The following is a 15,875-nucleotide window of genomic DNA, read 5'->3' as shown; positions in this document are numbered from 1 at the left end:
CTAAATTTGGCTGAATTACTAAAGGCAGAAGTGGTAAAAGGAAGAGCCGTTTGGGAGCCGAAAGAGCCGGCTCTTCTTGGTAAGCTGAGCCAAATGATCTGGCTCACTAAAAAGAGCCTGAATTCCCATCACTAGTCTCTACCTATTCTCAAAAGGGACTTCATTTCCCATGAGCACCAGTGTGTGTTGCGTAGTTATCAACGAAACCATGGTAACAGAGCAGTCAATGCAGAGCCTGTACTGTACCACACAGACAGCTCGGCTCGTTCTAGTCAGTTTAGCTGGAGCTCAGTGTAGGCGGGACGCTTCAGGTCAGCTCAGCTTAAAATATCTTTTCAAACATAATTTCTGCGTGTCTTAACACGTAGTCGTTACAGGGCACTCGCTTTAACCGCTGGGTTTCTATTCGGGCGACATTAGCCGGTTAATTCAGCTAGCCTAACTTTGCTAAGAAACGTTTGTATTGTTCGAACAGCAGTGTGGGTATTAACTGCAGGTTAACAGACACCTGACAACAGAGGATGCTGGAGTCAATCAAAGTCACAGGTAAGGTTGCATTTCTCTTATTTTCGTATGAGCTCAATTACATGAACATTAATAACTAAATATAATAATAGTAAAAATGTAATATAATAATAGTAATAATTATTACAATAATAATTATTACAATAATTATTGTAATACTTATTGTAATAATTATTACAATAATAATTATTACTATTAATAATTATTGTAATAATTATTGTAATAATTATTACAATAATAATAATTATTACAATATAATAATTATTACAATATAATAATAGTAATAATGGTAACTTAAAACGACTTGACGTGACAGTTTAGTTAAAGCAAGTGAGTTGAAATATGAGCTCCAGAAAGGTATCGTGGACCTAATAAAAGTTATTATTATTACTAGGGAACATTGAGAGGAATTGAATATATTTTAAGAAAGCTTGAATTTATTAATTAGTCTCTGTTTAGATTATATTTTATATATAGAAGCTATATTGTATTTTATAGTGTTTAACTTCCTGTATCCTACTCATTGGTGTTGTAAAGCCTTGTGGCAGATTGCTGGTGAGCTTACTCACTGCTGACTCATGCTGATTATTGCTAATCATATGCTTCATATTAACTGCAAATTAACACTGTTTATTTAGATTTAGGCTATTTATTTAGATGTGTTATTGTCGAACATGTAAAAAAAGAAAATAAAAACATAATATTATATATATATATATATTATAACATAATTGAAATTGCACACTATATAGTGATCAAATATTTGATCACTATATAGTGTGCAATATTCAATTATATACATATATATCTATATCTATATATATATAGATATAGATATAGATATTAAGGCTGTCAAAGTTAACTCATTTAGCAACGCGTTAACGCAAATTAATTTTAATGCCACTAATTTCTTTAACGCATTTACTTAACTTGATATTTTTAGGTTGTAGCAGGTTCAGTTTTAAAGCTAGAGTGAAGATATGCTGTTACAAAGTTTGCTAAATAATTAAATAATAAAATTATGCTAAATTTTGGTGAGGAAAAACTGGCATTGCCATTTTCTAAGGGGTCCTTTGACCTCTGACCTCAAGATATGTGAACGAAAATGGGTTCTATGGGTACCCACGAGTCTCCCCTTTACAGATATGAGGGGTGAGGTTTCTGGACAATATTTGTCATTGTTTTGTATATATTAAATAATAAATATATACATACATTTAGCAGCATATTTACCCACTCCCATGTTGATAAGAGTATTAAATACTTGACAAATTTCCCTTTAAGGTACATTTTGAACAGATAAATGTGCGATTAATCACGATAAACTACGGACAATTGATACTTTGATTAATAGTGATGGATGAGATGGAAAAGCTTGAGCATTGATACATTATGTTGTGCAGTTGAACTAATGTGTTTGCTGTCATAAATTTGATTTCATATATGATAAACTGGCATGAAAATGTCTTAAATTAACATTCACACACAGCCAATATCCACTAGATAGGAATTCTGGGTTGGTTACTTCTTTGCCTACTGTATGATGTGATAATAGCATATCATATCAGGTGGAACTGAATGATGAGATACCAAGCTGATGTGTTAGGTAATAGTATTTGATCTGGTGGCTGAGCAATGAAGCTCCAATTTGTCCTTGTTACTCTAGTCATTACTGTGCTGCTGAGGTCATTAGTTTGTGCTGTCTGTGGTTGCATGGCTTCCGCCTCAGTGCTCTTGTCCCAACTGAGAGGCTGCTCTTACTGTGACGATGTTCCAGGTCACCTTAATGGAAATCGCAAAGCCCTGACTCTTGTACTTTACTGCCAGTCTCTGGAGACAGGATACTGAGTCAGATCACATCATTATGATTGTAAAAAAAAGTTGGAAAAGATAGTTGTTACTTTGCTCACAGAGATGATAAAACACTGTCTATGCACAAAAAGAGATTCTCTGCTGACAAAAACATTTGATTTGGAAAAAAATGACCACTCTTAGAAACTGTTGTTCTTACTGTAAATATGGCAATTACTCCTACTACTCCTGCCTCTTTTTTGTTTTGTTTTATTGTTTGAACTTTACTCCTACACTTATTATTTTTTAATGCTAATATTTAAGATCTCTTGCTGATTTGACTTTTTTATATGTCATTATAGGTTTCTACCACACCCTCACACATATTTTATACTCCTTTCATGTAAATTATATTTTATTGTCTTTTTATATGTGTGAAACAAATAAACTAAACTAATAAACTAAACTGTACATCACACTGATTACAAGTTATGGTATCTCTACTGTAGAGCTTCAATGATTCATCGATTAGATGTCAACTATTATATTAATTGCCAACTATTTTGATAATCTATTAATAGGTTTGAGTAACTATTTAAGAAAAACAAATTCTCTGATTCCAGCTTCTTAAATGTGAATATTTCCTGGTTTCTTTACTCCTCTATGACAGTAAACTGAATATCTTTGAGTTGTGGACAAAACAAGACATTTGAGGACGTCGTCTTGGGCTTTGGGAAACACTGATCGACATTTTTCAAACTTTTCTGACATTTTATAGACTAAACAACTAATCGATTAATCGAGAAAATAATCAACAGATTAATCAACAATGAAAATAATCAGTTGCAGTCCTTCTATACTATATATTTATTACCATGGTTTTTTTTAGCTTGGCATTGGACTAGATCTAATTTTATCCCGCCTTGATAAGAGGATTACTCTATCAAGCTGTGTGTGAAAGGTCTGCACGTGAAGGTGATCTTAAAGTAAGCAACAGACAGATTCACTCTCCTGCCTTACTGGTCTCTCATCTTGCTTCTTTCAGAAAGACTCCACTGGCCAGAAGTAGAAATGTCCAAAAAGTACATCCTAAACTCTGCTGACAAGGCACTGAGTCCAAGCCAAGTCTACCTGGAGAAGATTTCTTCCAGCGTCCTCAAAGACCTCTTCAGCTCCGGCTCCAGCAGCTACAACGTCCTGCTGCAGGCCGAGGAGAAGAAGAGTCAGAAGCAGCAATCCCCGTGCAAGAGGCCAAAAACATCAGTGAAATGTGGCGCCGCATTTAGCCGAAGAAACCGCCCAGGCATGGCTCCTAAAAAGTTGCGTGCACCAGAAGGTGGCTGCAAACCTGCACAGACAAATCGTGTCCTCTCAGCTAACTCCAATCTCTCTAAACCAGCACGGAGCATCGCAGTAGTGGGCAGCACCATGGGCCTAACCCCTCGCACAGTTCCACAGCTCAGAAAGGTGTGCATCCCCACTTCCCCTCGCACTAAACTTCCCTCGTTGCACAAAGCATCAATCACACGGGAAGCGGAAAACGCCAAGAAGCTCTGCATCCTTACAGCCATCAAGCCGTCCAATGTTCAGAAAGAGAAGGCCGCGTTTTTCAAGTCTGACTTCAACTATAATCCACAGTTTGAGTACAGCAACCCAGTTTCTCCGCCCGTCCTGGCGCGGCATAGCAATGCCTCAGATCGCTTCCTGACACAGGTAAGGGTGTGTTTGTTTGGAACAATTGTATTATTTTACTTTGGTTCGTTTGGCTGCAATAACTCATGCAACAAATAAACTTTATTGAAACGCTTAATAATGTGTATCGATAGGACTGACAATATGTCATCTGTATTTTAACAGTGGCTTAAATGACTATGTGCGATATGACAGGGGTATGTCTTCGTTAGAGATGTTCCGATACCGATACCAGTATCGGAAATGCGTCCGATACTGCCCAAAATTCGGAACCGGGTATCGGCGAGTACGCTAGTCTATGCACCTTTCCGATACAATAATTTATTGACCCAGAAAAAAACTACTTGTTTAACCGGAAATAAATTATTTTTCGCTGCTCCAGAACAGTATCCTTCACTAGGCTGTTGTCGTCCTGGGTGTATCATGGCTGCCACTGGCAACTACTGTTTTAGAGCAGCGAAGAAGAACTGATTGCAGGTAGTTTGTCACAGCTGTATAATAATAAAATCTATATATTTTCACGTTGGTATTGGCTGATACTGTAAGTTCAGGTATCAGAAAGGATTAAATGGTATCGGAACATCTCTACTCTTAGTGATGAACCCACAATGCATTTAGAGCATTTTAGCATCTTTCAGCTCATTGTTTCATTTTTGTTGTTTTTTGTTTTGTTTTTTGCAAATTTTCTGTTTCAATTATATCTCACCGCTCTCATCAACTTATAGATTCCAAACCCACTGTGCACTATGTGCCTAAATGGCAGACTAGCTGGTGAACATCGTGGAGCATTTAGCTGCTATACAGCTGGATATTTTTCTCAGGAGTTGGTGGAGACCAAAACAGAGCAAAACGGAGAGCTTACATTCACCAAACATGTGTGTGATGTTCAACTTGTTTTACCCCCAGGTTGCTAATAATTAAATATACAATTTGGACCCATTGTAGAAGCTGAGGCATGTATTAAGCCTGTCGTTTATTATTATTGTTATTATTTATTTAGGCTGCATACGTTCTTTTCTTTTATAATTATCAGAAGTACTCTTTCAAGGTAAAAAATTAGATAGAGAAACTCAAAAACCTGAAACTCGCTTGCTTGTATGCTGAAAAAAAAGTACATTCAGTCAGTATGCACAAAAGTCCACCAATTTTCGCCCAAAGGCAGTGACATGTCATTCATCTTATCTACAACAACGTCCCTATAGTGCCTGAGGTCGGTGCTGAGCTGGCTGGTTTGAGCTCAGCAACCTCCACATGCCAGTAGTCAAGCTGGATACTGTGATCACAGAGACTTGCTGCCAATGCTGTTTAGCGTCAGGGCCGATCAGAGCTGGTGCAGTGTGACTCTTTCAGTTGAAAGTGGCTGGGATGAATTGGTTCAGGATGCAGATGCACAAGACTTTGTTTCGCAAACGCTGGAGGATTCATCAACTGCCTCAGTGGGCGTCTTAAATCAACATTAACACTATGAGTGCATGTACAAGGAGCAACACTGAAGCTGTAGAAGAATCACACACAGCATTTTCAAAACCAAGAATTCAAATTCATCTTCCTATCAATCACCCCACAAATGAAAGCATAAAGGGTATCAGACGTGTTTCCAACAATGGGCAACCTCCGGGTCTGAGAGGTGAAGCCAATGCTGAAGTGCCTTAAACTTACATTCTTTCTAACAGCCAGCAGGGGGCGACTCCTCTGGTTGCAAAAAGAAGTCTGATTGTATAGAAGTCTATGAGAAAATGAGCCTACTTCTCACTTGATTTATTACCTCAGTAAATATTGTAAACATGGTCTCACACGCTAGTTTCAATGTCGAACTCGAAGCTTCAAAACCGTAGTCCTCAAACCAAAGGGTGATGTTAAACTGAAAGCGAACACACTAAAATTTGTCTCCATTCTTTTTAGTAATATAGCAGTATTACTGCCAAGTTGCCCAGCTCTGCATGTCCAAAGCATCAACAACAGAAGGTCATTAGTCACGGGCAGCTTTTACATGATGACTTTCTCATCTCTTGCAGGCCGTGAACATCATGGAGCTCGCCCTGCTGCGATATGGCAGCTATGAGAAGTTTGAGCAGGCCACTGGGGGCAACCTCCTCACCAAGAGTCGCATCTGGCACAGCGTCAAGAAATACATGGAGAAGGAAGGCTGCTTGGGGGAGGTAAGAGGACAACTCAGGCTTCCTTTATAATGGCATTGCTTTTTGAATGCACACTCTCATGGTGTTGTCAACGACAACAAACAGTTCTGACAATTCCCACTGTAGAGCACATTACATACAGTAAAAAAAAGGTCATGAAGAGGCTGTAATTTGGAGGCTGGTATTTCTCTGTGGCTGCACTGCAGTCTGTGTCACGCTGGATTTGTACATCATCGTTGCAGAGCAGCAGACAGCAGGGCATCAAAGTGACTGAGCTCCAGGGAAAAGTAAGACCCTGCAAAAAGCCGCCTTCGCCAAAGTCATCCTGCAGTTTGCTTGTGCCGAGCCGTGTTTATGTAACCACCAACAAATACATGTTACATCATCAAGTTATTAATGTTCCACTGAACACATTACACACACCTTGTGGATGCTTGGTGAAGTCTTAATGGGTTTAGACATACTAGATAGTGGAAAGAAAAGACAAAGGAATGTGAAAAGCATCAAAGGAGAAACTCACCCAAAGCTCACTTGACACTTGCATTTCGGGGCCCATTTTGTGGAGCCCATCTACAAATGATAAAAAAAACATATTTCAGCAATGTAAAGCGTCATACTTTCAGCGTTGGTTTAGCCACAAGGATCTGCAAGGGTTTGCACAACATCCATACTGATATTTTTGCGGACATGATCCGAATGCAGCCCAAAATTTAGGAACACACACGTTGACGTCACACGTCTGAATATGTCCGCCTACGCAGACACTTAATGCAGTATGAACAGAACACAAGCAGGCAGGACAGAGTCAGATAAGCAGCTGGAGATACTGGGGCTAGCAGCAACAACATTTCACAAGTTGAAAACTATACATCTTTACTAGTTATACACATCTTGTCATTACTCTCTGTTAATGTCCTTGGATTTACTGCCAGCCATGCAGCAATGCTTGTAGTAATTATCGTGCAGTTATATAAACAAGATTAAAAACCATAAATAATTTGCTTCATACCGGAGAGCCGTACTATGTGAATCAGATTAAACTTGATCTCTATAAACAGATATCTGAATATGAATGCAGAATCTGTAGTTAATGGGACAAGATTTTGGTATCGGAAGCGTTCTGGTTTCCGCTTTTTATCCGTTTGTAGTCCGAGTAGTATTGACCAATCATGTTTGAGTGGGTTTTGGTTGCATGCAGGTAAACAGTCTGCGTGGAGAGCAAAAGAGACTGAACGCAGTGTCCGAAAGGCAATCTGGGAACCCATCGACTATCGTCTGATGATTAATTAGCTTTTTATTAGCTTGTGAACTGGCTACGCGTGAAACAATCTGTTCGTAGACGTCATCTCTCGACTCAAACTCCAATTGTCGCATCTCAAGTTGCTAATCGGACTGTAACCAATAACTGTTGCGTGGAAGAGGAAGTCTTAGCCGGGATATCCGCTGGCTACACCAGAACCCCAGAAATATTGACCGTTTCCCCGAGCCGCTAAATCGTCATCAGGCTGATAGCCAATGGGCTCCAAAGTTGGATTAAACTCAATGCAAGTAGGATCATGTTGCCACGGGAAGTTAATATGTCTCGTCCTGTTCTTCATCGACATGAATGGGGAGTACCTTGGTTTGGGTGCAATTCCTATGAAGCCCTCGTGGTCCAAGTGCAGTGACTTGAAGCCCTGTTTTGCACTTTTTTTTACCTTCGATCTACCCTTTCAACTGCACTGGTATGGGCAGTTACTGTGTTGGTGTCATAGACTGTATATAAGAAGTGGACGTAGTCACCGTGACGTCACCCACTGGTTTGTGGACTGCCGGTTTGAAGCCTTGAGTTTGGCATTTTGGCCGTCGCCATCTTTTGGCTGTTTTTTACCTCAATCATCAATCTACAGCACCCCCTGCTTTATGGTCTATTTGACTCTAAATGGGACCATTATTTACTAAATGAACATCATGCTGTATTGAAGAAGACTTGAAACTAGAGATTGAGACCATAAACTCATGCAAGTAGGATCATGTTGCCACGGGAAGTTAATATGTCTCGTCCCGTTCTTCATCGACATGAATGGGGAGTACCTTGGTTTGGGTGCAATCACCCTGAAAGCCTAGACATCCTCCAGCTCCTCCAACAGGGGAATTCCAATAAATGAACAAATGTACCATGGCTAACTCAATAGCCATGCCATAATTTTGCTATCACTAATGTTGGTAAGTGGTGGAAGTGGATTGGACAAGACATAGAGAAGAAATGTAAACAGCAAAAACGTAACGTTGGGTTCTTTCTGTTGACAGATCGTAGCCCAGGTGACAGACGACCTCCTGTCCAGAGCCTCCATGACGGTGGTGAACAGCAGACCCACTCTGACCATCAACATCTCCACGGCCCGGGAGCACTGGCTGGAAGGCATGCTGAGGCATGAGATAGGTGGGTACCATGCAATACTTGTGTTTTATTCTTAACGTGGGGCTCCTGGAGGTCACTGGCTAAATGGAAAATCAATTCAATTTGACTGTAATGAAGTTCATCAGAAGACATTAACCTCTGACGTCTGATTGGCCGTCATCCAGTATTTCATTAAAGTTACTGTGGGGAACTTTTAACTGGTTATGAAACAGTCTCAATGTAATACCAATGCCTCTATATGATCTACATAAGTAAATGAGAACATCAGCGAGAAAATTGGCTATTTCTATGTAGTTTTTCTTAATGAAATTAAATGATCCATGTCTCTGTCCACCAGGCACACATTATTTCCGTGGCATCAACAACTGCCACCAGCCGTGGAGCAGCAGCGCTGGCAGGAAGAAGCTCAACCTGAAGCCTCTGAACCCCACAGAGGAGGGCCTGGCCAGCATCCACAGCGTCCTGTTCAGGAAAGACCCCACGCTGTGGCGCGCTGCCCTGCTCTACTACACCGTCTACCAGGCCAGCCACATGTCCTTCTCTGAGCTCTTCAACGATCTGGGACGCTTCGTCCAGGACCCCAACACCCGCTGGGACTACTGCGTCCGGGCCAAGAGGGGCCAGACCGATACGGCACAGCCAGGTCACTATATCACTAGATAGGGTTGTGATACGTTCAAAATAACATTCAAAATATTAATATTAGCCTTTTTAGAATTCATACTTGTCAAACTTGCATTGGTCTTCTTTTCAGGGTGCTTCAGTAAAGACCAGGTCTACCTGGATGGGATCCTGCAGATCCTCAGATACAGAGACAAGATCAACTTCCCACTGCTGATGGCTCTAGGAAAGGTGAGACAGCTCAACTATCTCCATCTGGTAGTCTTAGTCTGATTCACTGATTCACTAAGCAGCAGCTACATTGTGTAACTGCTTCCTGGATTATCCACTGGTACAAGTCTTTATATTAGATGTTTCAGTGCTGTCATTCACATCCAGAATAAAGCTGGTGGCTGCTCAGCTCGGTCTCAAAGGAAGGCGTATAAATACCACAACATTACAAGGACATTCCACGTCATGAGTACGCGTTTTAGCCTTTTCGCGTGTCATTTGTACACAACGCAGTCTGCAGTTTAGGCAAGAAAACCCCTTAGTTAGGGTAAGGGAAAACATCATGGTTGGGCTTCAAATAAGTATGTAAAGTAAGTTAAATACGTACAGAAACAACGTAACCCAACTATGTCCCAAACACGTCACAAACGTCAATAAAAAACAAATGTCACTTTTGACTTGTCATAGCAGGAAAAGCACAAGTCAAAAATGTCCTCTGTGAGAAAGGTCTATCAAGGGTGAGAAGTGTTCAGCCTTCCACACTACATTTTGACCGCCATGACGCAGAATTCACACCAGAGCAGCGGCGAAGTGCGGCCTGCAACGAGCTGCAGCGGCAGCTCCCGTTGAGCTTTTAGTGGCCAGACAGGACTCGCAGCCAATCAGTAAACAGATCCTGTGACTCCTGTTACATGTTGACCTGTGTTACAAAGAACTTCTCCCCACCTGAAACACATAAACACGCCTCACCGGCCGCAGGAAAATTAAATCATTGCAGCGAGCCGCATTTCACCGCTGCCTGGTGGGAATTTAAGTACAGACGAACAAACGATTTTTGATTTGCAGTGCTAATTCTCTCCTATTTTCCCGTGGGCTCAGGTGTCATTTGAAGACGTGGACCGCCTGAAAGCGCTGGCTCAGATGGAGAACGTCCGCATCCCGCACTTCATGCAGGACCAAGCGAAGTACGCCGAGCAGCTGGCGAAAATCATGGCGGTCAACGAGCTGACTGACGAGGAGCTCAAGGCCATCATCTGAGCCCGCTCCAATAACCCCTGCACACCACACCTGAATAAAACCACTGCCAGCCATGGCCCGCATGCCTCAACACCGTCCTCATGCACGGTAGCACAGTGTGTGATTAGTGCCGCATGCTGTATTGCATGCAGTGTAGAGTTGTGTTAGACAGATGCAGTAGTTTGATCCGACATTGGCTTTGAATTATCAATTATCATTTCTCCACAGGTACAGTAGGGTTAGATCATCATTTCAGTGTGTTGTGTTTAGGGATCGGTGTAGTTCATTTTCTTACCAGTGCCAATAAAATACCTGGATTGCTGATCAATACAAAAATTAATTTGAAAATTAATTTCTACATTTACCAAGCACTTGGTGCCAACTTTGTTTTTTACTTGACAGTCTGTGATACTCAGTTTGGTTTGTGGTTTGATACCCAGTCTTATAGGTTCGGGAGGATTTTCATTAATTCCTCGTAACTAATGTTTTTAAAAGACAGTTTTAATAACACACAATGACCTAAATTAGAGCCTGAGGACTTTTTTTAGGCTTATATTGATATTTGAGACTTAAAAATCTTGTTGTTTTTAACATAAACGCACCTCATGAACAAGTTAGCTTGTTACTCAGTGAGGCAACAGAGTCGCTGTGAATGAACAGAACTATGTTAATTCTACCACGTACTTTTGGATTAGGATAATTGGGTTGCGTTCGGATTAGTTCAAATTACTGCCGTCCCAGAGGCGACAGACATTAATGACGTTCTTCGAGGCTACTTGAATGCTTCATTTCTTGTGGACATGTGTGCATGAATATGGTTAGTTTCAGCATCAAAAACCTATTGATCTAGTTTTAATATAAGGATTCTTTGCACCTGTGATCTTAAGTGTACTTACCTAGTGTTTTATATCCGTCTCTTTAGCGAAGATGAACACATTCTTGCACTTTGTTTCCTCTAGATACCGCTAAGGGGTTACTATTGTAGTACAGATGTTAGGCGTGAAAGAAGAGAGAAAGATGATGAAAGCAGGACGGTTTGCAACAGGTCTGTCTTACTAGAGAGAGATGGACAGATAACGTGTAATAGAAAGTGCTTCGTCAGCGTTGTCGCATGCAGGCCTGCTAATTACAACTGAGCCTGTCAGCATTGTTCTACATTCGCTGAAAAGAAAATGTCCCTGAAGTGTGAAAGTCACTCGTAATACTGTATATTTTGAAGGTGAGTTCCTATGAAGCCCTCGTGGTCCAAGTGCAGTGACTTGAAGCCCTGTTTTGCACTTTTTTTTACCTTCAATCTACCCTTTCAACTGCACTGATATGGGCAGTTACTGTGTTGGTGTCATGGACTGTATATAAGAAGTGGACGTAGTCACCGTGACGTCACCCACTGGTTTGTGGACTGCCGGTTTGAAGCCTTGATTTTGGCATTTTGGCCGCACTATCTTGTTTTTTGGCTGTTTTTTTTACCTCAATCACAAGATAGCCACGCCCTACAGCACCCCCTGCTTTATGGTCTATTTGACTCTAAATGGGACCATAATTTACTACATGAACATCATGCTGTATTGAAGAAGACTTGAAACTAGCGATTGAGACCACAAACTCACGTTTACAATGTTTACTGAGGTAATAAATCAAGTGAGAAGTAGGCTCATTTTCTCATAGACTTCTTTTTGCAACCAGAGGAGTCGCCCCCTGCTGGCTGTTAGAAAGAATGCAAGTTTAAGGCACTTCAGCATTGGCTTCACTTTGCAGCCCCCGGAGGCTACAGTACGTCCATTTCTTTTAGACAGCCTATGGTTGGTGTCATTTATGATATATTTATGTTTTACAAACCAAATGCCTTGTGGTTTTACTGTGATATTTGATGAGTTTTTGTGTCGTAATACCGAGAATGACCTAATATCGAGAGCATGTGTGCTACTCTGCTTCCTCAAAGGCCCCTTAAATGGTACAGTTTAATAACATGGCATTCCTACGTGACGTTTTCTATTTGAGTGACTTTTTTGTGATATTCATAGATAAAATCTTCAAATAAAGTGGACTACCTGAAAATGAGTTTTGTGCTTTGGGATATTTATTGATGTATTTTATGTCGTAGAAGAAAACATTAAAATCTCTACAGCTTGTGTTAACAGACTTTATTTAAGGCATCTAACTAGAAATCCTTTAAAAAAATCCATTGAATTCCAGACGAGGGGAACCAGAAGTGCTAAAATGATAACTCATTTCCAGGTTTTAGGACTCATTCCTGTCGCACTCTATACTAAATGGATAAAAAATGGATTAGCCTAATGTCAGCCGATAGCTATGGTGGCCCTGAAGTGCAAAACACAACAGCAAATCGCAAAACACAACAGCAAGTCACAAAACATAACAGCATTGGTGAGACTCAAACTGGAATAGGTAGGTAAGTATTAGACAATGATTCCTCGTCTTCCAATCACAGCACAGTATAGGGCAGGACTATGCAAAACCGAGCTGTGAAAACACAGCAAATGCAACTACTTCTGTTTGTCGTAGACTTCCAGACAGTGCATCCAATGAGCAACGAGGGATCCTACCTATTCCGGTTTGAGTCTCACCAAGTTGTGTTTTGTGAATTGTTGTTGTGTTTTGCACTTCAGGGCCACCGTAGCTATCGCTGCTTCTAATGCTGAACGGAATATAGGCCAAGTATCTGGAGCTCTTCTCAGTGTCAGAGATCAATGAGGAGAGTTTTCCAGAGCTGACCCACAATCTGAGTGACAGCAGTAACACAACACACACCGCCGGCCTCTCCGAACCCTGTCCGGAGGTGTCACACTTCCCATTCATCAGCGTCTGGTTTCACTGGGAAACTGGAAACCATCGAGGTCGCGGGTGGTGACTGATGGCTACGAGCAGTGACATGCTGGACAATAGGTATCGGTCTGCAGTACACAGCAGAACGATCCTTACACTTGGATCTGGTATGATGAACGCAATGTGCACAACATGTAGTGCATTTCTAATGAAAATGCACTCTCACTCCGACGTAAAGTATTTTTAAAAAGTTTTAGTATATGGAAACTTTAATTTTTGTCCCTTTCATTTTTTAAAGTTTTATTACATTTTAAATATACTTGTGTAGTTGTTGTTGTTGTTTGCACAATCTTGTGAGCACTGCCACTTTGCATTTCACTGCACATCCTGTACGAGTATGTGACAAATAAAACTCTTGAATCTTGAAACATGAAACTATAAGACATGCTTTTTGATTTACTTTTTTAACATTTTTACAATAATTAACAATTTGTTCTCATTTTTTTTCAATGTTTCTTACCCTCCACATTTTCTAACACTTTTTTTTATTGCTTGTGGAGTATGATTCTATGTTGTTTATCTCTGTATTGTTTTATTTTATGGGTATTTATATCTTGTATTTTTGCAACTAGCAATGGTTAAAATGGAAAATGGACTGTAATTTCTATCATTTTATGAATCAATAGATTGAATCTTGTTATTTAGAAGACTGTCCTGCAGCAGTATGAACATGTTTTCATCAGATGAAGAGATGGTTGAAGTGGTTATTGTGAACTAGAGCCACTAGAGGACAGTAGCACATAATACATTGTCAAGAAGAGACCTACAGCTGCAGAAACATTCCAGAGAAATCCTGAAATCGTCAGGGACAATCATAAAATCCACCAGATCACTGCCAGCTGAAAGCAGCACAGATAAAGTATATGAGAAATAATGGATTATAAATGTTTATATATGAACAAATACTTTGATCCAATATCTGCTTTTCAGATATACAGTATAATACTGTTTATATACACATTCATGTAATACATGTTTCAGTATACTATGCAATATGAATATATATTCAATGTAAAAAATGCATCTATGTGTTTTACATATTACAGCATACATATACATACATCATCATAATGTGCATACCTTATAAATATTACGAAAATATGGCTATACATTACTTACTATAGGTCTGCACTATATGAATTAAAACTACGGTAAACCAAACCTATATGCAATTTTAAAGCAGCAGTAGGTAGAAATGGAGCAAATGTGATTAAAAAAAGTTATTTTATCCTGACAGTAGTGCATGAGACCGGTAATCTGAAAAAAATCATGTGCCTCTGTGTCCTCCGGTGCTCCTAACGGGATCTGCAAGATTTCAGAGACTGGAGGAAAACAACCAACCAGAGCCGAGCTGGAGCCTTGCCGTCTCTGAGCAGCTGTTAATCACTCACAAACTCCGATCAAACGGTCAAACTAGGCAGCGCTGATCAAATATGAATCAATATTATGTTACGTTAATGCCTATTTCTCGCCTCAAATGTTTTCAGAAACATCTTTTAGTGTTGAGATCAGTTGAGGAAATACCAAGCACCACCCACCAGCCATAGCACACTTTCTCATTTTACAGCTAAACAGTACACTACAAGATGTTCCTAAAAACATCTGAGGTGAGAAATAGACATTACAGTAACATAATATTGATTCATATTTGATCAGCGCTGCCTAGTTTGACCGGTTGACCGGAGTTTGCGAGTGATTGACAGCTGCCCCCGTTGAATGAACAGCCAATACAAACGCTCTCTCTCTGAAATGACCAGTGATTGGTCAAAGTCTCCCGTCACGGGCTACATTTTCTAAAGCCTGAAAACAGAGCCATGAGGAGGAGCAGAAGTCTATAGACTTCTGCTCCTCCTCATGGCTCTGTTAGTTTTCTCTGAGAACACTTGAATTACAATATGCTGAAAGGTTGTTATGAAATTTCTGCCCAATGATGCCAAAAATATTCTGCCTACCCATGCATTAAGTAACGCCACTTATGTAGTCATTTTAACCTAAACGTTGACCTATTTGTTACATAACTCCCAAGTACTTAAAGGCACAGTGAGCAGGATTTGATGGCAATCTAGCGGTGAGGTTGCAGATTGCAACCAACTGAAACTTCTCCCGTGTGCCAAGCATGTTGGAGAACTGCAGTGGCCGACGAAAAAACGCTAATGGTCCTCTCTAGAGCCAGTTTGGTTTGTCCGTTCTGGGCTACTGTAGAAACATGGCTGCCGTTTCCATGAAGAGGACCCGCTCTATATGTAGATATAAACGGCTCATTTCAAGATAACGAAAACACGATTCTTGATTTACACACTAATGAAAACATACTTATTAATATTATATTGAATTTCTGCTCATAGATCCCCCAAAATGCTACACACTGCTCCTTTAAAAGCATCACTGTGGAGTCAGCTAATGATCAGTTGAGGCGGCAGCAGCAGTGTCCTCTGATGGCACTCTGCCCTGGCACCTCATTTCCATCACAGAGCGAGATGGCAGCTCACACGTGCACACTTGGCTTACATAATTCAGTAGCTCAGCCGTCATGAGCTCTACAGCTGGGATGTTATCACCCTCTCAGCTGACAGAGCGGATGAGCGTCACAGCGGAGGCTGGGGGACATTAGATTAATGAGAGGTCAGACACAGCTG

At 40.6% G+C, this 15,875-nt stretch overlaps 1 protein-coding gene across 1 annotated transcript; it reads left to right on the top strand.

The window, feature by feature from the left end:
* Nucleotides 1–225: 225 nt before the first annotated feature.
* Nucleotides 226–10,731, top strand: si:dkey-222b8.4 (uncharacterized protein KIAA0895). Its single transcript, XM_037794938.1, has 7 exons — nucleotides 226–546; nucleotides 3,362–4,029; nucleotides 6,024–6,167; nucleotides 8,436–8,568; nucleotides 8,885–9,190; nucleotides 9,302–9,399; nucleotides 10,258–10,731. The coding sequence occupies exons 1-7, from the start codon at nucleotides 522–524 to the stop codon at nucleotides 10,414–10,416; spliced, it is 1,533 nt and encodes a 510-aa protein (XP_037650866.1). The 5' UTR covers nucleotides 226–521; the 3' UTR covers nucleotides 10,417–10,731.
* The last annotated feature ends 5,144 nt before the right edge of the window (nucleotides 10,732–15,875 follow it).

The sequence above is a fragment of the Sebastes umbrosus genome, chromosome 15, assembly GCF_015220745.1.
Source record: "Sebastes umbrosus isolate fSebUmb1 chromosome 15, fSebUmb1.pri, whole genome shotgun sequence".
NCBI classification, from domain to species: domain Eukaryota; kingdom Metazoa; phylum Chordata; class Actinopteri; order Perciformes; family Sebastidae; genus Sebastes; species Sebastes umbrosus.
The sequence above is the reverse complement of the archived record's forward strand: the minus strand, read 5'-3'. Positions and strand labels throughout refer to the sequence as shown.